The sequence below is a fragment of the Entelurus aequoreus genome, linkage group LG17, assembly GCF_033978785.1.
Source record: "Entelurus aequoreus isolate RoL-2023_Sb linkage group LG17, RoL_Eaeq_v1.1, whole genome shotgun sequence".
Lineage (NCBI taxonomy): Eukaryota > Metazoa > Chordata > Actinopteri > Syngnathiformes > Syngnathidae > Entelurus > Entelurus aequoreus.
In genome coordinates, this window is record NC_084747.1 from 16891941 (window position 1) to 16915881 (window position 23941).

Consider the following 23941-nt stretch of genomic DNA (forward strand, 5'->3'; position numbering starts at 1 on the left):
TAACATATAGAATATGCTATACGTTTACCAAACAATCTGTCACTCCAAATCGCTAATCTCAGTTTTTATAAATTACCGCCAATGTTGAAATTATCAATTTTCATAGGTACGGAAGTAGCATGTAGCATCTTTTTTTTCACAATGCACTTCTGCCATGACCCGCCCCCGCCAAATTTTTATTGGTTGACGGGTGTGTGACGATTGCTGATATACGCCTAGTCTCTTACGTGAATGAGATAAATAATATTTGATATTTTACAGTATTGTGTTAATAATTTCACACATAAATCGCTCCAGAGTATAAATCGCAACCCCGACCAAACTATGAAAAAAACTGCAATTTATAATCCGAAAAATACGGTAACCCATGAATCATTTGAATTTTCAAATAAAGGATACAAAAAAGGCTAAAAAAAAACTCCAGCAGGTTTATTAAAGAAACATTTCTATGGGATATGAATCAAGTCATTGCTGCAACAGAAACATCAATAACGTACGATCAATAAATCAGCTGTTGTAATCAAGTAGAGACATATTTCTAACATGATTATATGGCATTGATGAAAACTGTATTTTGTATTTCCTTAATAATAAAATTATTTTGATGTATTGTGTATGTAAAACTGTTGCACGTTTCACAACAACACAAATCTAGTTCTTCCTTTTGTTAAAAACAATGGAGGTTAAAAACATCTGTGGTAGCAGTAAGCTTTGCAAATATACACTATATATAAATATACATCTATACTGCGTGTGTATACAGTATAGATCTATATATAAGTGAAACGTGAGGAGATCTTTGGAGGAGTCTTCCAAAAAGAAAAGTGCACCTTGCAGTTCCAGTGGGAGAGGAGGCGTGTCCGTGTTTCAGGAGGGCGTGGAGGCGTACTGCTGCAGCAAGAGGGCGAAACAGGCGCTGCACACCACCTCGGGCAAGATGGAGGACGGCAGCGGCAGCTGGTTGGACACGCAGCTCTCACAGAACACACCGCTGCAGTTCTTGCACTGCTTCTACAACAGCAGCTTTGTTATATTTGCGTGCACATATTCATCAATGAAGTAAGTCAAAACACTTCTTTAGACACACTGGACGTGCTTTTGGGCAAGAGTGGGTTTATGGGATTGAAAATTTAAAAAAGACAATTTGGAGAAACGTGCTTTTGAAGAAAAATATTGTTTTTGGATAACATGAGGAGATACATGTTTTCCTATGAAAAGAAAACATTTTTATACTAGATTTTTCCTGATCGCAAGAAAAAGTTACAATTGTGAAAAACTACATACTAAAACAACAACATTGTGAGATAGATGATGTGTCAAAGGTCAGGGGATCAAAAAACCCACACAATTTAAAAATTATTTAATTTTTTTGGACAGAAAACATTTGGAAGTACATGGTTATGATCATTTGTTTTAGATTCAAATTAGTTTATTGCATTTAAAGAGAAGTAAAAAATTAAAATGGTTTTGGATTAAAAGGAAAGTTGAAAAATTAATTAATTTTCAAAAATGGGTTTGGATAATAAGTAATTCCATCCATCCATTTTCTACCGCTTGTCCCTTTTGGGGTCGCGGAGGGGTGCTGGAGCCTATCTCAGCTTTTTTTTAGATTTAATTTAATTGATTTAAAAGGAATAAAAAAATGAACAAAAATGTTTAGTTTTTGGGGTGAAAACTGAAGTAAAATAAGATATGTTTTTTTTTAATAAAAAGTAAAAAATGAACACATTTTTTTAGTTTTTTGTCATTTAAAAAAAGAAAACATGAAAATGTGTAGTTTACTATTGAACGAAAAGAAAAGTCGAAAATTAACATTTTTTGAATGAAAAAAATAAAAATGCTTATTTTTTGTAATTTAAAAGAAAAACAAAAATCTTTGAATTACATTTTTTTAAACAAAGTAAAAAATAATTAACAAAAATGTTTAGTTTTTTGTCATTTAAAAAAAGAAAACATGAAAATGTGTAGTTTATTATTGAATGAAAAGAAAAGTAGAAAATTAACATTTTTTAAATGAAAAAAAAAACGTATTTTTTGTAATTTAAAAGAAAAACAAAAAGATTTTAGTTCTTTTAATGCAGTCAAAAATTAATTCAGTTTTTTTAAACAAAGTAAAAAATAAAGTAGAAAGAAAAAAGTACAAAATTAATTGAATGAAAAAAGTCAAAATTAGTTTTTGTTTCAATGATAATAAGTAAAAAATTAAATATTTAGTTTTTTGGATGAAAAGAAACGTTTACATTTGAAGATACTGTACATGCTTGGTGGGAATTTCTATGATTGTTTTATAGGTGAATGATAAAATGAAGGAATATTTATTATATAATTATGGTATGATTGTTTTACAGCGGAATGACAAAATGAAGGAATATTTATCATATATTTATGGTATGATACCTTTGCCTTGATAAAAGAGTCGTCCAGCTGACACATGTCACAGATGGAGGGTTGGTTGATCTCCACAAAAGAATCATCCTGTGCAACATCAACATTGTTATGAAATATGAATCACACGGTTTGAACGTTTGACAGAAAATCTGCATTGAAGGTGGACGCTCACCTCCTCACCCTCAGAGGGACACAAGGACCTTTGAAAAAGAGAGAGAAATATCAAGTTTGACATCATATCAGCAATGTTTCAACTTGTCCCTACAAGTTGGAGCTCAGGCTGGTCTTGTCCTCCGTTGTGACGACGACGTTCTCCTCCGTCCTCGATGGAGACGCCCGGTCCGGCTGGAAGATTTAGAAGAACAAATAAACACAAGAGAATATAAAGTAGCCACGTTGGAGACGCAGTGTTTACTTTAGGGATGTGCTCAGGTTGCTTCCTCTCCCTGTGCGGCGTGCTGGGATGTCCAGCCTGCAGGGGGCGCTCTCGCTCCCTCCTCAGCTCCGCCTCCAGATTGGACCTTTAGGAAGGAGAACGTCGCTCATCGTTTTGGTTTTAGGTCTCTTCAGAAGAACATCCTACTTTATTCGTACAGTGCAAAATAGGATACTTTCACACAGCACGGCCAGTTTTTTTTGTTAAATCCAATCTTTTTAGTGGCATATGACATGACAAAAAAATAGCGATTTCTACCGTGAATGCAATCCGACTTGCTGCAGTGTTAACGCAAGTAACCATGGCGGAAACTTTCACGTGACTTCCTAAAACATTTTATTCCCACCCGTTTTCCGCCCTATTTATTTTATATCCGTCTATTTTGGAGAATAATTATGACGCTTTTTGACGACCTGGTGGGATGTCCGCGGCCCGAGCGTGGGAGCGTTCACATTGAGGACGCATCGCACACACAGTGGGTACGGAAAGTACTCACTCTGTGTGTCATTGCAGCTGTTTGCTAAAATCAAAAAAGTTATTTTTATTTCTCATTAATGCACACTCGGCACCCCATCTTAAAAGGAAAAAAACAGAAATTTAGAAATGTTTGCAAATTTATTAAAAATTCAAAACTCAAAAAGAACATTTACTTAGGTATTCAGACCCTTTGCTCGATACTTTGTTGATGCACCAATTATTTTTGGTTTTCATCCAGGATGTCTCTGTACATTGCTGCATTCATCTTTCCCTCTATCCTGACTAGTCTCCCAGTTCCTGTGGTTGAATACTTGCTTGTCACCTTTACGTATGATGTATCCATTAATTTGTACATGAAAAAATGTAACAGTCATAGGCAATAATGTAATAATATGAGGTGATTATACAGTATTTATATCAATGCTGTCAAATGATTTTTTATTCTTTTTATGATTGATCACAGGTTATTGCCCGCATGCATAATTTTAAATAATGTAAAAAAAGTGGCCCTATAAAGTTAAAGTACCAATGATTGTCACACACTGTGTCCGCCCTGAGATCGGTAGGTCGCGAGTTCAAACCCCGGCCGAGTCATACCAAAGACTATAAAAATGGGACCCATCACCTCCCTGCTTGGCACTCAGCATCAAGGGTTGGAATTGGGGGTTAAAATCACCAAAATGAGTACTGGGCGCGGCCACCGCTGCTGCTCACTGCTCCCCTCACCTCCCAGGGGGTGAACAAGGAGATTTGTCGAATGCAGAGGATAATTTCACCACACCTAGTGTGTGTGTGTGTGTGACAATAAAGGCAACCATTACTGCGATGTGGCCCTCAATGAAAACGAGTTTGACACCCCTGCCCTAAAGCGCCCCTCGTGACATTAAACTGTACAACTCTACACTTGGAGGTAGGAAGGGGGCGGGAGGACTGATAAGGACTGAAAAAAAAAAAAAAAAAGGAGGGGGGGGGGGGGGTGAATCAGGCCAGACCATCTGTTAATAAACAGGACAAATACAACAACGCTAACGACAATGCTGCTGCTATAACACCTGTGTGTGTACTAGAGATGCGCGGATAGGCAATTATTTCATCCGCAACCGCATCACAAAAGTCGTCATCCACCCGCCATCCACCCGAACTAACATTTTATCAAAACCACAACCGCCTGCTGTTATATATCTAATATAGACGATGCAAGGCATTAATATCTCTTGCGTGGCATTAATATCTCTTGGCCACGCATTAGAGGCTAAGAGATATTAATGCGTGATAATATTATTTATCATTATTATAATATTATTGTCATTCCCATTAAGAAAGTGTTGACTATTATTATTTTTTCCCCCTGGTCTTTAGTATTCCCTTTTTTAGTTTGTCGCGTACCACGTTTTTTCTTCTTCTTCTGTTGTGTTATGTTGTGCTGTGTCACGCCAAACTTCTTCCCCCTACAAAATCTTCCCCACCCCTATTTACTTCCGTGGTCATGTTTCCTCTTACGTCATTGACAGCGATCGATAGCACTTCGGCTTTGACTGCCCGTCGCTGGAAGGATACTTCGTCTTTGACAGCTGCTGGAATCTGAAGTTTTTTTTTGTACAGGCGCGATACAGAACAGTCGCGTGCCGGTTAAGGACCCCCGGCAACTTTGTGACTTTATTGGACGCTGGCCCGGACGGCATACCCCCAGAGGTCGTGAAGAACTGTGATCTTGATGACATCATTCTAGAGTTCTGCAACCTTGCTCTGCTGCACAATCGGCTGCCTGATATGTGGTCTCTATCAAACATCGTACCAGTGCCCAAATCCGGAGACCTCTCGAAGCCAGACAACTACCGAGGCATCAGCCTGACCTGTATCACTGCGAAAGTCTACAACCGCATGATCCTAAACAGGGTCCGGCATGCAATTGACCCTCACCTGAGAGTAAATCAGAACGGCTTTCGAGAAGGACGAACAACTACAGCCCAGATCTTGGCACTTAGGAGATTGATTGAGGAGGTGAGGAAGGAAAAACTGACTACAGTCCTTTGCTTCATAGACTTCAAAAAGGCATTTGACTCGATACGTCGAGGCACGATGGTGAAGATCTTGAAGGCATACAGTATTCCTCCGAACCTACTCCGGGCAATAGAGTCCATGTACGCAGGAACAAGGGCCAGGGTGGTGACCCCAGATGGCAACATCGAGGAGTTTGACATCCTGACTGGAGTTATACAAGGGGATACATTAGCCCCCTTCCTCTTCACCATAGTCCTTGATCATGCGCTCAGGAAGGCAATAAATGGGCGAGAGCAGGAACTTGGCTTCACGCTGACACCAAGGAAGTCGAGTCGACAACCGGCAGTGGTCCTGACAGACCTTGACTATGCGGATGACATCAGTCTGCTCTCCAACAACGTGGAACAAGCACAAGAACTCCTACACAGGGTAGAGCTAGAGTGCGCCAAGGTTGGCCTTAGGCTAAATGCCAAGAAAACTGAGGTCATGACCTACAATGTTCCACCAGAACATCAACCTCTGATAACAGCAGGAGGCACTGTGCTGAAAGAAGTTGAGGACTTCAAATACCTGGGCGGATGGGTCAACTCAACTGAGCAGGATTTAAAAGTGAGGAAGGCACTTGCATGGAGGGCCCTGAACGGCATGACCAGTGTATGGAGCTCCAACCTCCCCCGCCAAATCAAACTCAGCTTCTTCTACGCGACAGTTGAGTCCGTTCTCCTCTATGGCAGCGAATGCTGGACCCTGAAGCCAACCCTGGAGAGGTCTCTGGATGGTTGCTACACCAGGATGCTGTGTGCAGTGCATAACATCAACAAGAGTGCGCACGTAACCAACAGAGTCCTCTACAGGGGAATACCAAGGGTGAGCGAGAAGATTGCTGTAAGGAGAATGAGACTAGCAGGGCACTGCCAAAGGCATCAGGAGCTGCCAGCCAGCAAATTGGTACTGTGGGAACCAACACATGGGCATCGGTCAAGAGGACGTCCCACACTAACATACGTGGATGTACTCAAGAAGGATGCAGGAGCTCAGAGTACCAAGAAACTGGCCAAATGTATGGAGAACCGGGATGACTGGAAGCAACGATGGAAGGCTCGTCTGAGGACGACCTAGAGAGAGGACGCAGCCCCGGAAGTAAATGGGGGGTGGGGGAGGTTTTTGTAGGGGGGAAGAAATTTGGCGTGACAGCTGCAGCAGTGCCTGATGAATAATTGCCTGTTTCAAGGAGTGCTGCTTGTTTTTCGTATGTGGGTAACAACATTTAACTATGTATATATATTTCCGAATTGGTTCAACCGCCACCCGCCCGAATCTATTTAAAATGTATTTTTTTCGTCATGCATCCGCCTGACCCGCAGATTATCCGCGGAGTCCGCGGTTGTGTCCGCAAACCGCGCATCGCTAGTGTGTACATATAGATATTCTATAGTATCCTTATTTGTTAGTGCTTTTTACTGTATTTCTCAGTGCTAACCTGCAACTGGAATTGGAATTTCCCTGAGGGAACCTCCCCAAGGGACTAATAAAGTTAATATCTATCTAACAAAGTTGGAATTGCCACAAAACACACTTTAAGATATTCAACACTCTACTGCCATCTGGCGGCTAAAGTGGATAGTGCACCCCCTCCGCCCCCAATTTGTCACGTTTCATGTGTCAGGTAAACCGTTGTGAATGTATATAGGTAGTGTTGAGTCAAACATCAAATGGAACTGCATGAATAGGGGGCAGGTATTTTAAGTTTTACTTCTTGTTTATTTTGGGCCTGCTGCAATGCAAGCAGCCCATAGTATCATTCCTCATACTTCAACTTTTATTATTATAGTATCACGCGTTTCTCTTACGCTTAATACGTGACAAACCGGCCAACAAACCCCCACATATGCTATACCATCGGAAAGGTCTCACTCGCGCCAAGGCGGTATTTTAAGTTGGCAACATTTCGTGTTACCATGGTGACGCTATTCACGAATAAAAAAAAAAATGGGCCAATTTAATGGGTACATATCCTTTTAATGGATGATTGCTCTGAGGCAAATGCCAAAAAGACAAGATTACCTCCTCTTGTAGCTCAGCCATACTTTTACGTAGCTCTGTGCTTAATGTCTCATTTTGTTCACACACTGGTCTACTTTCGACACAAGCTAACTGATAGCGGAAGGCTGAAAAGCAGACGGCGGAGCGAGCAGCAGAGGGAGGCGCAGCTGAAAAGCGACCCAACCGCAGACAAGGTTTATTTGCAAAAATAAAAGCTCGCAGAAATGTCTGTCCTTGATGGTCCATGGAACCCACACGACGGCTTGAGACTGTCACAGGGTGTTACCATTTAGTGGTCAATTGTACGGAACATGTACTGAACTGTGCAATCTACTAATAAAAGTTTCAATCAATCAATCAAAAAGCAAGCCAATATTAGCATGCTAACTTTTTTTGCTGTTTTTTCACCTTACAGCCATGTTACTTGATATGTGAGACATGCTAACTGTTAGCATGCCATCGTTAACACACATGTTAAGTGCTACTGTGGAAGGGGGGCGTGGTCTGCGGGGTGTGTAAGGACCGGCCTCGAAGCCAGCGGCAGGTGAGTAGATTGCCCAGCTGGGGCTGGTTACCTAATCACCTGTCGCCTTTATTAGCAGCAGCCGGGCCGAGACACGTTGTTGGAGTTGGAGCCAGAGAGAGAGACACGCACAGAGACACGCCGGACTGGAAAGTCCCAAATATAAATACTGCTGGAAAGCAAGCCATCCCCGGGTGTTTAGGTCAATAAAAGACTTGATTCAAACTGTCTACCGGACTCCCGAAGACCGGTCGGCGTCAGGAGAACCCACCACGTGCAGAGACGTTCACAGTTACATTTTAATGTACACTACCGTTCAAAAGTTTGGGGTCACATTGAAATGTCCTTATTTTTGAAGGAAAAGCACTGTACTTTTCAATGAAGATAACTTTAAACTACTCTTAACTTTAAAGAAATACACTCTATACATTGCTAATGTGGTAAATTACTATTCTAGCTGCAAATGTCTGGTTTTTGGTGCAATATCTACATAGGTGTATAGAGGCCCATTTCCAGCAACTATCACTCCAGTGTTCTAATGGTACAACGTGTTTGATCATTGGCTCAGAAGGCTAATTGATGATTAGAAAACCCTTGTGCAATCATGTTCACACATCTGAAAACAGTTTAGCTCGTTACAGAAGCTACAAAACTGACCTTCCTTTGAGCAGATTGAGTTTCTGGATCATCACATTTGTGGGGTCAATTAAACGCTCAAAATGGCCAGAAAAAGAGAACTTTCATCTGAAACTCGAAAGTCTATTCTTGTTCTTAGAAATAAAGGCTATTCCACAAAATTGTTTGGGTGACCCCAAACTTTTGAACGGTAGTGTATGCATGATAATGTTTTAGGCTAGCTCTATAGCTCATTTTGTACAGTTATACCTAAAAATCACGGATTCAGACACTCGGCACCATCTTAAAAGTACGGCGGCTTCCGACGGCCAGAGGTCCAGGGCACAGATAGCAGGCCCATCAAAATTTCAGCGGGGATTTTCTAGTTTTAAATGTTATGTTGATTGTTTTGTGTTTGACCTTAAATGAACGAAATAAAACAATTGGATTTTCAAGCGTACCTGTGTCTTCGGAGCTGCTCCACCTCCGCTTGCAGGCTCTCTATCTTGTCTCCAAACTCCCGCTTGAAGAGGCGGTTGGCCTCCAGCGCCGCCTCCTTGTCCCGCTCGGCCTGCTTACATCTGGTTCGAGGAGGAGGAGGAGGTGGGATGGAAAAACAACAAAAAAGAAAACCACGGCTGAAAGGAAATAACTCAAAAAAGGTTTCCCGAGGCCGCTGTGGTGGTTGCGATTGTTTTATTAGCCTAATGGTTACGACGACAACGTTGACATACAGCCATAAATCCATATGTTATAGTCCCCTTCCTTCACTTTCTTTGGAGCAACACTGCACTGCCCTTACACAGGGGGGCGCTCATGAGCGCAGAGCATCTGGAAGGCTGCGCGTCCGACAAGAAGAAGCAGCATGAAAGAAACAAGCTTAAAAGATGTCCAACTCTACTCAAAGCTGAAGCTGGTGGAAATGTTTTTTTTTACAGAAAAGTTAAATCCCTAATTTGGTTATTTCTACATGAGTGGGACTTGAAGGTTGGTTGGTACTACTACGACTGCTAATACTACGACTACTAATACTACGACTACTACTGCTGCAGCTGGATGAGCTTCTCTGCGGCCGAGTTGAGGTTTCGGGCCTGCTTCACCAAATGCTTCTCACTAACGTTGCCGGTGGAAATGATTAATAAAAAGATGGCGGAGGGGGGGATGAAGGAGACAACAAGAGTGTTTTATGGTCAACAAAAGGAGGACGTCCAAGGGTGACACAGTGATGCTCTCACCTGCTCTCCATCTGTTTGACGGTGCCTGACATCTGGTTGATTTTGTCCTCCAGCCGAGTGATGACGTCGCTCTTCTGCTTGGAGCTGGCGTCGGCGCTCTTGAGGAGGAAGAGACCCGGGCGTCAGTTTTAAAGTCAACCTCGCCCCGAATTTTCCACTGAATGCGGACTGGCTTCAGTCCATGCGTTATCACAAAATTTTATTTTGTCCTTCCAGAGAAGCAGAAGCAAATAAACTCGGTCCTGTCACTTTATTTTTTAGCAGCGAGCAACAACACAACAGCATCATCATCCCTGGCGAGCGTGTCACACAACCAATCCTCCCATCAGCTAATATTTAACAAAGAGCCCCCACATTGCCATTTAGCTGCCCGTGATATGCCTGTACATTATTCTTTAATTTTGCACCTCCAGAATCAGCATGTCCTCATCCATTTTGTCAACTAGGGTCGTACAGTATACTGGTACTAGTATAGTACTATACTGCCTCTAAACTGTACCGGTCCCCCTCCCCCCCTTTTTTTTTAACGGGCATGACATTGCTGGTTTTCCGAGCAGAGGAGCATGTTCGGCAGCGCACAATCACAGAGTACTTACAAGCAGACACAGTGTGTAGACAGAAAAGGGAGAACGGACGCATTTTGGCTTAAAAACTAACAATAAAGGTGAAGTTATAACACTGAAACGCCCTCGGGAAGAGGTGCTTTAAGACATGGCTAAATAGCTAGCGGCTAGCGTCCAGCCACAGTCGGCAGTGTTTTAGCTCCTTCTAAATCACTAATCCTCGTCTCCATGGCGACAAATAATTTCTTACAAGTATCATCCCTGCAGGACGAGGAATAGCTAAACACGCTTCACTACACACCGTAGCTCACCGGCGTGACAATGTAAACAAACGCCATGGGTGGATCTACACCTGACATCCACTGATACCAAGTACAGGAGCGTATCTAGTCGATACTACTATGATTACATCGATATTTTTTTAGTATCACAAAATCTTTTTTCCTTTTTAAAAAATGATATTATGTTTAAAAACTCAGGCAATACATCCCTGGACACATGAGGACTTAAATCATGACCAATGTATGATCCTGTAACTACTTGGTATCGGATCGATACCCAAATTTGTGGTATCGTCCAAAACTAATGTAAAATATCTAACAACAGAAGAATAAGTGATTATTACATTTTAACAAAAGTGTAGATAGAACATGTTAAAAGAGAAAGTAAGCAGATATTAACAGTAAATGAACAAGTAGATTAATCATTCATTTTTTACCACTTGTCCTTAATAATTTTGACAAAAAAAATTGAATGATAAATGACACAATATGTTACTGCATACGTCGGAAGCTAAATTAGGAGCCTTTGTTTGCTTACTTACTACTAAAAGACAAGTTGTCTCTATGTTCACTATTTCATTTAAGGACAAAGTTGCAATAAGAAACATGTGTAATGTACCCTAAGATTTTTGTTAAAATAAAACCAATAACGAAATTTTTTGTGGTCCCCTTTATTTAGAAAAGTACCGAAAAGTATCGAAAAGTATCAAAATACATTTTGGTACTGGTACAACAATATTTGTATCAGGACAACCCTAGTGTCAACAAGATTAAATTAAGTCTGAAAACCTTCGACAAGTTGACTTCACGCTCATTAGGACGTTTCAAAGTGTAAAATACAATCCGCCTTGAAGACGGAGTATCTTATTTTGAAAGTAAACCGGATACTTAATTTTGTGTTTGTGCATGACATCCTGTCCAACACGAGCAGACTTTAGCTAAACTGAACAGATTTGTTGCGGCGTCCGGCAAAAATAGAAGCTCTGCGTATATTTAGCGCTGGAATGCAGAACGGAAACGGCATGTTGATGACGTTCTGCAGGCGGTGGAAACGGACACATTGACTTGAATAAAAATGGAAAGCATAAGCATAAGCATTCAGAGGAATTTCGGGTTTAGAGGCACAGCCTGGTGCACCTGTGCACACTGCTGAGTCATGTGTTTGGTCTTTAGACAGCAAACGGCTCGTGATGCGTTGAACGGACACGCGGGCGCCTATTGCTGCTTGCCGCCAAGTACTGTGGAACATCGATTTACAGACGCCTCTTTGTACCAACTTTTCAATTTAGGAACCACGTCACATTGTACAAATGGCCGGCAGCACATCCATTGTGGGTGGGCCGATAAATCTCCAGTGCTCATTCAGTCAGCACACAGTGCTGTTGTTGGCTACTTTGGGTACTCTTTAAGGGTTTTTAGCCTTTTTCTGAATGCGTCCAAAGAAACCAATGGATAAGCGATGTGCTGTTTGAAACTCTCCCCTTTTCTTCCACTGAAAGGATGACATTTATTATTTCCTAGTGATAATATCTGTTGAAGATAAGTGGTTTTGTGATGTCAAACTGTGAGTACACCACGGGGCTGAAGACACAATGTGTGTGTGTTGGCAGGGTGGCGACATAAGAGGACAGTTTAGCTAGTTGTTGTTCTCAATTCAAACTCTAATACAGTTTTGAGTTGAGCTTTTGATTGCCAATGATAAAAATCATAATAATGGATTGAATTTCTTTCACCGAATTTCCAATTTTTATACTGTAATTAATACTTTTTGTTTTTAATGTATTTAAATTACCGTAATTTCCGGACTATTAGCCGCTACTTTTTCCCCTCGTTCTGGTCCCTGCGGCTTATACAAGGGTGCAGCTTATTTACGGCCTGTTCTTCTCCGACACCGACGAAGAGGATTTCGGTGGTTTTAGTACGCAGGAGGAAGACGATGACACAATGATTAAAGACTGACTTTTCATATACCGGTAGGCTGGTTATTTTGATAACGTACAGGCAAGCACTTTGTATTACTTTGCAGCGTTGTATTATTTGTACTCTGCACAAATGCTGTTCGCCATGTCAAAGATGTGAAAGTTTGATTGAATGATTGAAAGATTTATTGTTAATAAATGGGACGCTTTGCGTTCCCAAACAGTCATCTCTGTCCCGACAATCCCCTCCGTGGTAGCAGGAACCCCTATATACTACGCTAATTACACATCAAAACCCTGCGGCTTATAGTCGGGTGCGGCTTATATATGGAGCAATCTGTATTTTCCCCTAAATTTAGCTGGTGCGGCTTATAGTCAGGTGCGGCTTATAGTCCGGAAATTACGGTATTTGTATTTGATCAATACACATCCTTTTTATTGAATTTCTTTACAATAATTTAGGCATGATTGCAAGTATTTCATAATTTTTTACCCCAATATTCAAATAAAATATTTTATTTGACCATTTTATTTCATTCTTTTGCAGCCTTTGGTGCATCTTCATTGATAATGATGATATTTTCTGATCTGTTCAAATGTTTCTAGTAGGGCTGTGAATCTTTGGGTACCACGCGATTCGATTCAGAATCGATTCTCGATTCAAAATGAATACTTTTTAAATAACATTGGATGCCAGCTCTACGATTAACTGCATTCCTCTAAAAAATAGATAACAGTTCTGTTCATTTTCTATATTACTTAAAAGAAAGCTGGTTTGGTAATAAAATTCTACCCAAACATTTAATAAAGTCAAATACAAATAAGGCTAATTTTGATTTTAATGAATCGATTAAGAATCGCGATTCATTCGAAAATCTTATTTTTTAACACCCCCTAGTTTCTAGTCTCCTTTAAAACGGCTTAGCTCATCTTCAGACCTTCAGGTGTTGCTCCTATTTGTCAGTCCAAGAACCCGATTGATTTTAAATGTCTTAAAGACTCTTTGCTTTCAACAACGACAACACACAGTGTCTGTTTTCTATCCTGTTAGCTGCAGATTAGCTCTTGTCTACCACATTTGTAGTTGGGTTAAGCCCCACCCACGCAGCCTGACCTGTGACTTGTGGCTGAGCTGCTGGTTGATGACGCGAAGGTCTTCCAGCTGCTGCCGGAGCTCCACCAGCGCGTCCTGCTTGTCGCAGACGTCCTTTTCCAGCATCTTCATGGAGAGCTCCATCTCCTGCTTCATGCCGATCTGCACCTCCAGCTCCTTCTCCACATCCTGCGCACAGTCGGACCTCAGACATCTCATGGCTTGTCGAGGTGTGGCGGGTAGGAGGACTCACCAGTCGAAGGAGCGTTTCCTCCTTGAGCTGCTTGCGTGTCTCACCCAGTGCTGGACCGTCTGATGCAGAGTCGCTTCGCGACGCCTGAAACGCCAACAGCAACGGACATGAAAACACTGACAAACCAACACAAACAGGATCTGGACGTCTGTTGCAAATAGGGATGTACACAGAGTATTTTTTGGAACCAGTTCTTAGTTAGGTGAAGATTCTGTAACAATACTGCTATCTGTATTTTTTTTAATCTAGCTAATTATGACACGCTGTCACATTCATTCAATTCCGCTGCTACACATTAAAAACAGATTTGAATAATGACAAATAAAGAAGCAACACCACACAAACGTTTGTAACAATATTTCCTCTTCAATGTCACGCACACTGTCAGTGTGAAGTGAACACACTTTACTTACGAGTCATAACCCTTAGAACCTTTAGCATATCAGTATGTGGAATTAAATTATGGAATGGATTAAGTAATGAAGTTACACATTGTACTGATATGATCCAGTTTAAGAGGTTGTTCAAATTAATAGTGCTTATAAAGTACAAAGAAGAAGAATTATGAGAATTACTTTCAACCTTATTGAAAATAAGATATTCTTCATCTCAGTATGTTAATAATGACTAGGGATGTTCGATAATGGCCTTTTGCCAATATCCGATATTGTCCAACTCTTTAATTACCGATACTGATATCAACCAATACCGATATCAATCGATACCGATATATACAGTCGTGGAATTAACACATTATTATGCCTAATTTGGACAACCAGGCATGGTGAAGATAAGGTCCCTTTTTTTTAAATTAATAAAATAAAATAAAAACATTTTCTTGAATAAAAAAGAAAGTAAAACAATATAAAAACAGTTACATAGAAACTAGTAATTAATGAAAATGAGTAAAATTAACTGTTAAAGGTTACTACTATTAGTGGACCAGCAGCACGCACAATCATGTCTGCTTACGGACTGTATCCCTTGCAGACTGTATTGATATATATTGATATATAATGTAGGAACCAGAATATTAATAACAGAAAGAAACAACCCTTTTGTGTGAATGAGTGTAAATGGGGGAGGTTTTTTTTTGGGTTGGTGCACTAATTGTAAGTGTATCTTGTGTTTTTTATGTTGATTTAATAAAAAAATAAAATAAATTTAAAGAAAAAAAACCCGATACCGATAATTAAAAAAACGATACCGATATTTTCCAATATTACATTTTAAAGCATTTATCGGCCGATAATATCGGCTGGCCGATATTATCGGACATCTCTAATAATGACTGAATTAATTAATTACATATTACAAAACTGTTGTATATACTAATTCACAGATGTCATTCTATTATAAAAAGGTCAGTAAATGATGTATATATTTGTAAACGCTCTGAAGTGGGAAAAGGGTAGGATTAAATAAGCTTTGCTTCTTCTTACTCCTTTTCGGACATGATGTAAAGTGAATGATATGAAATTGTGTGATGTATTATGCTGTAAGTGTGTTCATGTTCGAAATAAACTAAAGAAAGAAAGAAAGAACCGCATTTTATGAACCGTCCTCCTAGCGATCCATTAATCCGCAGGCCAACATTAATCCACTTACAAAAGTAAAACATTTAGGTAGTATAATAATCCATTAAGTTGCTTTGAAGCAATATAGCATCAGCTGTGACTGACAGGTCTCTGGTTGCCGTCTGACGTCACTCCATTGCACCGCGTTTGCGTGTCAGTAAACACATCTTGCTTAAATGTGTTTCAGTTAGTTAAATAAATAAATGATAAATGGGTTATACTTGTATAGCGCTTTTCTACCTTCAAGGTACTCAAAGCGCTTTGACAGTATTTCCACATTCACACACACATTCACACACTGATGGCGGGAGCTGCCATGCAAGGCGCTAACCAGCAGCCATCAGGAGCAAGGGTGAAGTGTCTTGCCCAAGGACACAACGGACGTGACTAGGATGGTAGAAGGTGGGGATTGAACCCCAGTAACCAGCAACCTTCCGATTGCTGGCACGGCCACTCTACCAACTTCGCCACGCCGTCCGTTCTGTCTCTTGACTACAAAATGGACCATCGAGCATTATACTTGCTCACTTTTTAGTTCTATAATACACACCCACATACATCGGTAGCTGTCAACACTCAGTAAACACAAATAATTCCTATCGTTACAAAGTGCACACCCACATAACATGCTAATTGATTGTATTAATTTATATGATGGATCATGTAAAAGGTATGTTCTCTGCATATGCATGCCATTAATAAGTATTATTCAGTGTTTCCCATAAACTGCCAAGATACCTGTGGCGGTGGGGGCGTGGCTATGGGCGTGGTCACCTTGACATCATCGAGTAATTTGCATAATTTACTACAATGATATAATTTTCTCTAAAAAGGCTCAAAAAATGTATACTTACTAATAATAACATTTTTGTTTTAAACGTCCATCCATCCATCCATTTTAAAATATAATTACAACACTTTATGTACATATTTATATACAGATTTGAACAATAAGTTGTTCACTGAAATATATTTATTAATTGTGGTTCTTACAAAAAATATATCTTATAAAATATACAAGCTAAAATGTCTCTTAAAGCTCTGCCCCTTTAATTAGTGCATACTAAATAATTTAACTTTAGCCTACTACTACAACCATATTATTTACCAGCAACATAAAGTGAAACAGAGGCAGAGGTGTCCTGCCACAGTCAGTAACAAATAAACAGAAAACAGTAGTGGTCAAATACAAATAAGGCAACAAGAGAAGTATCCTACACTTCTCTTTTGTAAAGTAAAACTGAACAGCCTATATGGGCATCTACATCAACTATATGATTTGCCTGAGAAGCTGGACAGGACAAAAAAAATTAAATAAATAAAAATTTTTATTTTTTATTTGTGGCGGACGTAATTCTTTCGTGGCGGGCCGCCACAAATAAAGGAATGTGTGGGAAACACTGTTATTTACAGCGGAGTGTAATTGTAATGCATAAAACCAAAGTGATGGATCTGTGTGGTCTTTACAAAATTATGACATAACTGCATTGCACCTTGCACTGCACACACAGATGACTTGTTTAAGACTTAAACAAACAGGCGTTGATAAAAGACTTCCCTGCTCTGAGATGTTTCAGTACATCGTGTTGGAGGTTTTCAACCTCTTGTGCTAATACAAATGCATCTATATTTCTGTAAATTATATATACTACAGATAAACACCGATACCCATAAATACTTGTATCGATAAGGAATATCGATAAGGGTATCGTAGAAAAGGGAGACTTCACCTTCCTGTTGGACTCCAGCTGATACGAGCTCTCTTCCTTCACTCGCTCCACGTCTTCTTGTAGCGTGATGATCCTGTTGTTGGCCACCGCCAGCTACAACGCAAAACATCACACATTACATCATAGCGCACTCTTTTGGACCAGTTTGCTCACTGCAGGTGCTGCGGGTTGCACGTCTACAGTATTTTCTTCTGTTTAGTGCTTTGAACTGTAAGTAAAAGTTCTGTTCCGTCTTCTAGTTGTCCCCAGCGTTTCTACTCGTATGTGATTCTTCATTCATAACTCCAAGCAACGTTTGTAAGTTTTACAGTATTACTAATACAATTCCTACTTACTAAATTATGTGTGATGTCTCCAGGAGTGTTTTCATGCATATTTGTACGTGTTATTGTAATGTAATCAAGCTAGCGTCGTCAGCATTAGCTAATATACTAACACATTTATGAGTGTCTGTTACTATTATTAACTTACAATGGCATTCTTTTTGTATTATTTCACAAATTCCTCAGTAAACTCACCAAATTGTCACCGTGGACTTATTGAGTCTGTTTAGCAGATAGCGGGTCCATGATGATGACTTCTGTTTTGCTTGATCAGCCGTTTTACTGCCGTGTTACAGACACCGCTTGGAAACAATTAAGGTATAATAATAATAATAATAAACATTTGCAAAATCTTTGTGTAAATATATAATTTCAAATCGCATATCTGCGGTTTATAGTACAGTACGGCTAATACATGGGAAAAAAAATTTCTTCTAAAATTTGGTGGGTGCGGCTTATATACCAATGCGCTCTATAGTCTAGAAAATACTGTAGTTAAGATGAAAAAAACTAACTTCTATTCATTTGTGATTAATTGCGAATATATACGAGTTAATTGGATTTAATCATTAATTAAATATTCTTATCGTTGGACAGCCCTAATACTAAGAGATATACCTAATTTGAGATTGTATTTATTTTATTACCACACATCCTTTAATTATTATGATCATATATTATTTTAGAAGTTGAAAACATTGTTGCACAATATACAATATATACAATACAGCCATTATATTCTCTTATGCACCCCAAATCAGAGTTAAAAAATGTACTTATGTACAGTTTAATGACTTTTCAGAATAAAAAAAATAACAGCCTCTCCTCAATAATGAGGTTATAAAATAAAAACTATAATATATACAGTATAAAAATAGTTTTACCTCTTCTGTTAGCTTCGTGTTGGACTTCTCTAGCGCGTCCACTTTGGCCTGGAGGTTATTTACTGAAGCACTAATGAGACAAGATACAACACACCGTTTAGCTTCAGTTGCACATCGAAGAGGAAGCTGCAGGGTGACCAACCTCAAATGTCTGTTGAGCTCCTCCACGTAATTCTTCTGGTCCAGAATGGCTGTGATCTGACCGTCACTGGAAAAAGAGTCATGGATAGATTAAAAACTTGCAAAAAAAAAGCTTAAAGCAGACAGTGGGACTTCTCATGGATCTGTAACATGATCACACCTTTTGGTACGTTAGTATTAAGGAAGCGGCCCTCACCCTTCTGCACTCTTGCTGCTGTGTCCACCATCTTTCAGGTACATTGAGAAATCAATCACTCCCACCTGCAAAGAACATTTTACAGTGAATCAATGACACCTAAGACCACACTGTAACTTTAGTAAATAAAATAGAACTAACACCATGTGTGCTGTCATAGAATTACAAGAAACAAATTGTAATATAGCGAGTAAATGTGCATGATAAATATCAGACAGATAATTATCGGGTCGATATGAGGAATTATTCCATCACATAGATAAATTCAATAACAAAAAATAGCTCCGATAATCGATTAAAAATTGCTCCAATGAGGCAAGATTACTCCTACTGTGCTTTAGGTGGGTTCGGGTGAGCTGTTTAGTGTCTTCCATGTTGATTTGTTTGCTTCTGCAGCCTGTCCTGACTGCATCAATTGCACATGTGTGACTCCAACTACTTAGACAGACTACCCAAAATGCATTGCCGGAGAGATTTTGAGTCATTCTGCGCTGTGGATGGGTTCATTTTTAACCACATTAATGATTCTGGATTAAAAATAGGAATGCAAGATAGTGTTTATATTTTTTTCAAGCTGACGACACAAGACTTTTTGCCTCTCAAGACCGATACCCGATACCTTACATATATTAAAAAAAGGATTTAAATGTAATTTGTGCACAACTTTGTTTGTGGTTGACTTTCGAGTCATACCAAAGACTATAAAAATGGGACCCATTACCTCCCTGCTTGGCACTCAGCATCAAAGGTTGGAATTGGGGGTTAAATCAGCAAAAATGATTCCCGGCCGCGGCCACCGCTGCTGCTCACTGCTCCCCTTACCTCCCAGGGGGTGATCAAGGGTGATGGGTCAAATGCAGAGAATAATTTCGCCCCACTTAGTGTGTGTGTGTGACAATCAATGGTACTTTAACTTTTAATTTTAACTTTGGGGCAGCTTCTTTAGCAGCAGGCATCTTCTTTGATATGTTCAAGTGTTTTTTTCCCCCTCCTCCTTGTGAAATGTTTGTAGAACATTTGTTGCAAATAGCACACAAAAAGTCTTCCTTTGAAACGGTGATGAAGTCCCACACGATCGACGCCATGTTTGATGGGATAAAAAGGAGCGCTTAATTTTCTCACCCTAACATACCAACAGCACAGTAGGGGTAATAGTGCTGTGAATCTTTGGGCACCTTACAATTCGATCCAGATTTCTAGATTGAAATCGATTTTTGCAATATTTTATTTGGTATAATAATGATAATAATAATAATAATAATAATAGTGAAACGTTTTCAAAACAAGTTACAGGTTAGAGAAGCTTGTTCTGGTTGCATGAAGATGGTCTAAAAACTTATTTTTAAAAATTGAGTCTTATAGAAAACAAAACCATTTTTATTTTTGTTTTCTTAATCAATTTTGAAAATTATTGATTTAGAATCGGAATGGGTGATTTGGATGTGAATCAATCTTTTTGTGCACCCTTAACAGGATAATCACGCCTCATTGGAGAATGTTTTTAGGGACAAAAATATTTTTCATTTATGTTATGTTTATGTTATTGGATTTATCGGTACGACATCATAATTACTCATAATCGGCCCGATAATTGCCTTGCACACCTAAATAAACATGTTAATTTGGATAAAACTTATTTTTACCTTTAAAAACTATTAATTTTATACCTATAGTCAGTGTTTCCCATAAACTGCCAAGATACCTGTGGCGGTGGGGGGCGTGGCTATGGGCGTGGTCACCATGACATCATCGAGTAATTTGCATAATTTACTACAATGATATGATTTTCTCTAAAAAGGCTCAAAAAATGTATACTTACTAATAATAACAGTTTTGTTTTAAACGTCCATCCATCCATCCATCCATCCATTTTACAATATAATTACAACACTTTATGTACATATTTATATACAGATTTGAACAATAAGTTATTCACTGAAATATATTTATTAATTGTGGTTCTTATAAAAAATACATCTTATAAAAATATAAAAGCTAAAATGTCTCTTAAAGCTCTGCCCCTTTAATTAGTGCATACTAAATAATTTAACTTTAGCCTACTACTACAACCATATTATTTACCAGCAACATAAAGTGAAACAGAGGCAGAGGTGTCCTGCCACAGTCAGTAACAAATAAACAGAAAACAGTAGTGGTGGTAGATAGACACAGAGCTTCATCATACATCTAATCCACTGAACAAAGAGCTACAAAAATCTTGATCCTACACTTCTCTTTTGTAAAGTAAATCTGAACAGCCGATATGGGCATCTACATCAACTATATGATTTGCCTGAGAAGCTGGACAGGACAAAAATTTTTTTTTTAAATCTATTTGTGGTGGCCTTAATTCTTTCGTGGCGGGCCGCCACAAATAAATGAATGTGTGGGAAACACTGTATAGTACTCCAACATTAAAGGCCTACTGAAACCCACTACTACCGACCACGCAGTCTGATAGTTTATATATCAATGATGAAATCTTAACATTATAACACATGCCAATACGGCCGGGTTAACTTATAAAGTGACATTTTAAATTTGCCGCTAAACTTCCGGTTCGAAACGCCTCTGAGGATGACGTATGCGCGTGACGTAGCCCGGCGAACACGGGTATGCCTTCCACATTGAAGCCAATACGAAAAAGCTCTGTTTTCATTTCATAATTCCACAGTATTCTGGACATCTGTGTTCGTGAATCTGTTGCAATCATGTTCATTGCATTATGGAGAAGGAAGCTGAGCAAGCAAAGAAGAAAGTTGTCGGTGCGAAATGGACGTATTTTTCGAACGTAGTCAGCAACAACAGTACACAGCCGGCGCTTCTTTGTTTACATTCCCGAAAGATGCAGTCAAGATGGAAGAACTCGGATAACAGAGACTCTAACCAGGAGGACTTTTGACTTCGATACACAGACGCCTGTAGAGAACTGGGACAACACAGACTCTTACCAGGATTACTTTGATTTGGATGACAAAGACGCAGACGTGCTACTGTGAGTATGCAGCTTTGGCTTCTAAACATTTGATCGCTTGACCGTATGTGCGCAACTTTTTTTTGCGTATGTACGTAACTTTTTAAAAATATATAAGCTTTATGAACCTTGGGTTAGGTGAACGGTCTTTTGGGCTGAGTGATTGTGTGTGTTGATCAGGTGTTTGAATTGTATTGGCGTGTTCTATGGAGCTAGCAGAGGAGCTAGGAGCTAGCGTAACAAACACGCAGGTGTTTTTATGCAGGATTAATTTGTGGCATATTAAATATAAGCCTGGTTGTGTTGTGGCTAATAGAGTATATATATGTCTTGTGTTTATTTACTGTTGTAGTCATTCCCAGCTGAATATCAGGTACCGTGAGTATGCAGCCTTGGCTGCTAAACATTTGATAGCTTGACCGTATGTGCGCGTCACGTACGTAACTTTTTAAAAATATATAAGCTTTATGAACCTTGGGTTAGGTGAACGGTCTTTTGGGCTGAGTGATTGTGTGTGTTGATCAGGTGTTTGAATTGTATTGGCGTGTTCTATGGAGCTAGGAGCTAGCAGAGGAGCTAGGAGCTAGCGTAACAAACACGCAGGTGTTTTTATGCAGGATTAATTTGTGGCATATTAAATATAAGCCTGGTTGTGTTGTGGCTAATAGAGTATATATATGTCTTGTGTTTATTTACTGTTGTAGTCATTCCCAGCTGAATATCAGGTCACCCCCGGCTCTCACAGCATCTTCCCTATCTGAATAGCTTCCACTCCCCACTAGTCCTTCACTTGCACTTTACTCATCCACAAATCTTTCATCCTCGCTCAAATTAATGGGGAAATTGTCGCTTTCTCGGTCCGAATCTCTCTCACTTCATGCGGCCATCATTGTAAACAATAGGGAACTTTGCGTATATGTTCAACTGACTACGTCACGCTACTTCCGGTAGGGGCAAGCCTCTTTTTTATCAGATACCAAAAGTTGCAATCTTTATCGTCGTTGTTCTATACTAAATCCTTTCAGCAAAAATATGGCAATATCGCGAAATGATCAAGTATGACACATAGAATAGATCTGCTATCCCCTTTTAAATACAAAAAATTCATTTCAGTAGGCCTTTAACTTATAAAACCCCTTTTATCCATTATGTACAAATGTTAAATCAGGCCACAATTCTCTACTTCCTGCTTAAGTCATTTGTGCCCAACCTGCGAGTCCAGGTCTTCTCCTTTCATACACAGGTTGGCGTCAATGACGTTGAGCCCCACGAGCAGCCCGGCGATAACAGCGCCCTCCTCCTCCATCATCAGTGCATTGGGCTCATAGAATTCACTAGGAAAGAAGAAGACAAAATCACACATTTATTAAGAGGATTAAGACAATATAAGTGTTACTTAAAACGCCATCGACCTGAGCAGGTCCTTCCTGTTGATGATGGTCTTCATGTAGTCGGAGAGCTTCTTCTGCATCAAGGCAAGTCGTAACCAGGCCCGCCCTCTTCCTAAAGGGGTTCTGTCGCCCATAAAGCAACATGTTTCATCATGGACAATCATGCCATTGTTGTGAACTACATAAACGTCAATGAACTCACTTGAGGCCGGGCAGGTCTTTCACACTCGCGGTGATCTCCCCAGCCTCGGGTGTCAGCTTCTCCACCAGCTCTAAGGCCCCCCAAAAGGACTTGTTCTGGCCCAGGAAGGTTTTCTTGGCTGGTGGGTTGAGAACACAAATGGAAAAATGACTTGATGCATGTCAATAGTAACGTTGGAACCTCATATTTGCTAACATTTCGATTGGCAAACTTTTCGATTGATCCAAATATGCCTGGGTGTGCAATCCATGTCTGTGAAGACACTTAATCAGTCATTCATTTTATGTCCCGCCTGCAGGCAAAAAGCAGGGTGCAGCATTTTTTGTTGCGGAGACAGAGCCTTCCATGTCACTTGCTGCAAGGACACAGTACTAGTCACTTCACAGCGCTTCAGCGTGGGTTTTCCCATTTTGCTAACTCAGTATGAGTCCCAAAAAGACAAAAGACCAGCGTGGAAAGGAGGTGGGAATCGCTGTGGGGTTAGAAAAAGACCATTTGCGAGGAGTACATTAAATGGCGCTCCAAAGTATGGAAGAATCATCAAAGCAGACTTCGTACCACAGCTAGTTTTAGTTGTGATGAGATCGGACTTCAAAAGCACACTTGGAGAGAAGAGCTACTCTGGTTCAGCTACCCCTCGGTCTGCTGCTTTTTGTCAGCTCCTCTTTGCCAAGGTTAATATAGACTACCGTAAGT

General features: G+C 39.8%; 1 protein-coding gene across 6 annotated transcripts in view; it reads right to left on the minus strand.

Moving 5' to 3' along the window:
- Nucleotides 1-408: 408 nt before the first annotated feature.
- rufy3 (RUN and FYVE domain containing 3) overlaps nt 409-23941 on the minus strand; it is a 41562-nt gene continuing 18029 nt past the window's right edge. For 4 of the 6 annotated variants that reach the window (XM_062025078.1, XM_062025075.1, XM_062025076.1 and 1 more), the window contains 16 exons: nt 23246-23363; nt 23065-23166; nt 22863-22986; nt 18679-18743; nt 18484-18549; nt 18342-18411; nt 17135-17227; nt 13828-13911; nt 13596-13763; nt 9719-9816; nt 8945-9064; nt 2804-2909; nt 2654-2733; nt 2561-2588; nt 2398-2475; nt 409-1011 (listed from right to left, as the gene is read on the minus strand). In XM_062025078.1, coding sequence (XP_061881062.1) covers nt 868-1011; nt 2398-2475; nt 2561-2588; nt 2654-2733; nt 2804-2909; nt 8945-9064; nt 9719-9816; nt 13596-13763; nt 13828-13911; nt 17135-17227; nt 18342-18411; nt 18484-18549; nt 18679-18743; nt 22863-22986; nt 23065-23166; nt 23246-23363 — 1544 coding nt within the window. In that variant the 3' untranslated portion in view covers nt 409-867. Of the gene's footprint in view, nt 1012-2397; nt 2476-2560; nt 2589-2653; nt 2734-2803; nt 2910-8944; nt 9065-9134; nt 9597-9718; nt 9817-13595; nt 13764-13827; nt 13912-17134; nt 17228-18341; nt 18412-18483; nt 18550-18678; nt 18744-22862; nt 22987-23064; nt 23167-23245; nt 23364-23941 lie in introns of those variants that run through there. The other 2 variants (XM_062025080.1, XM_062025079.1) reach the window with 2 other exon arrangements.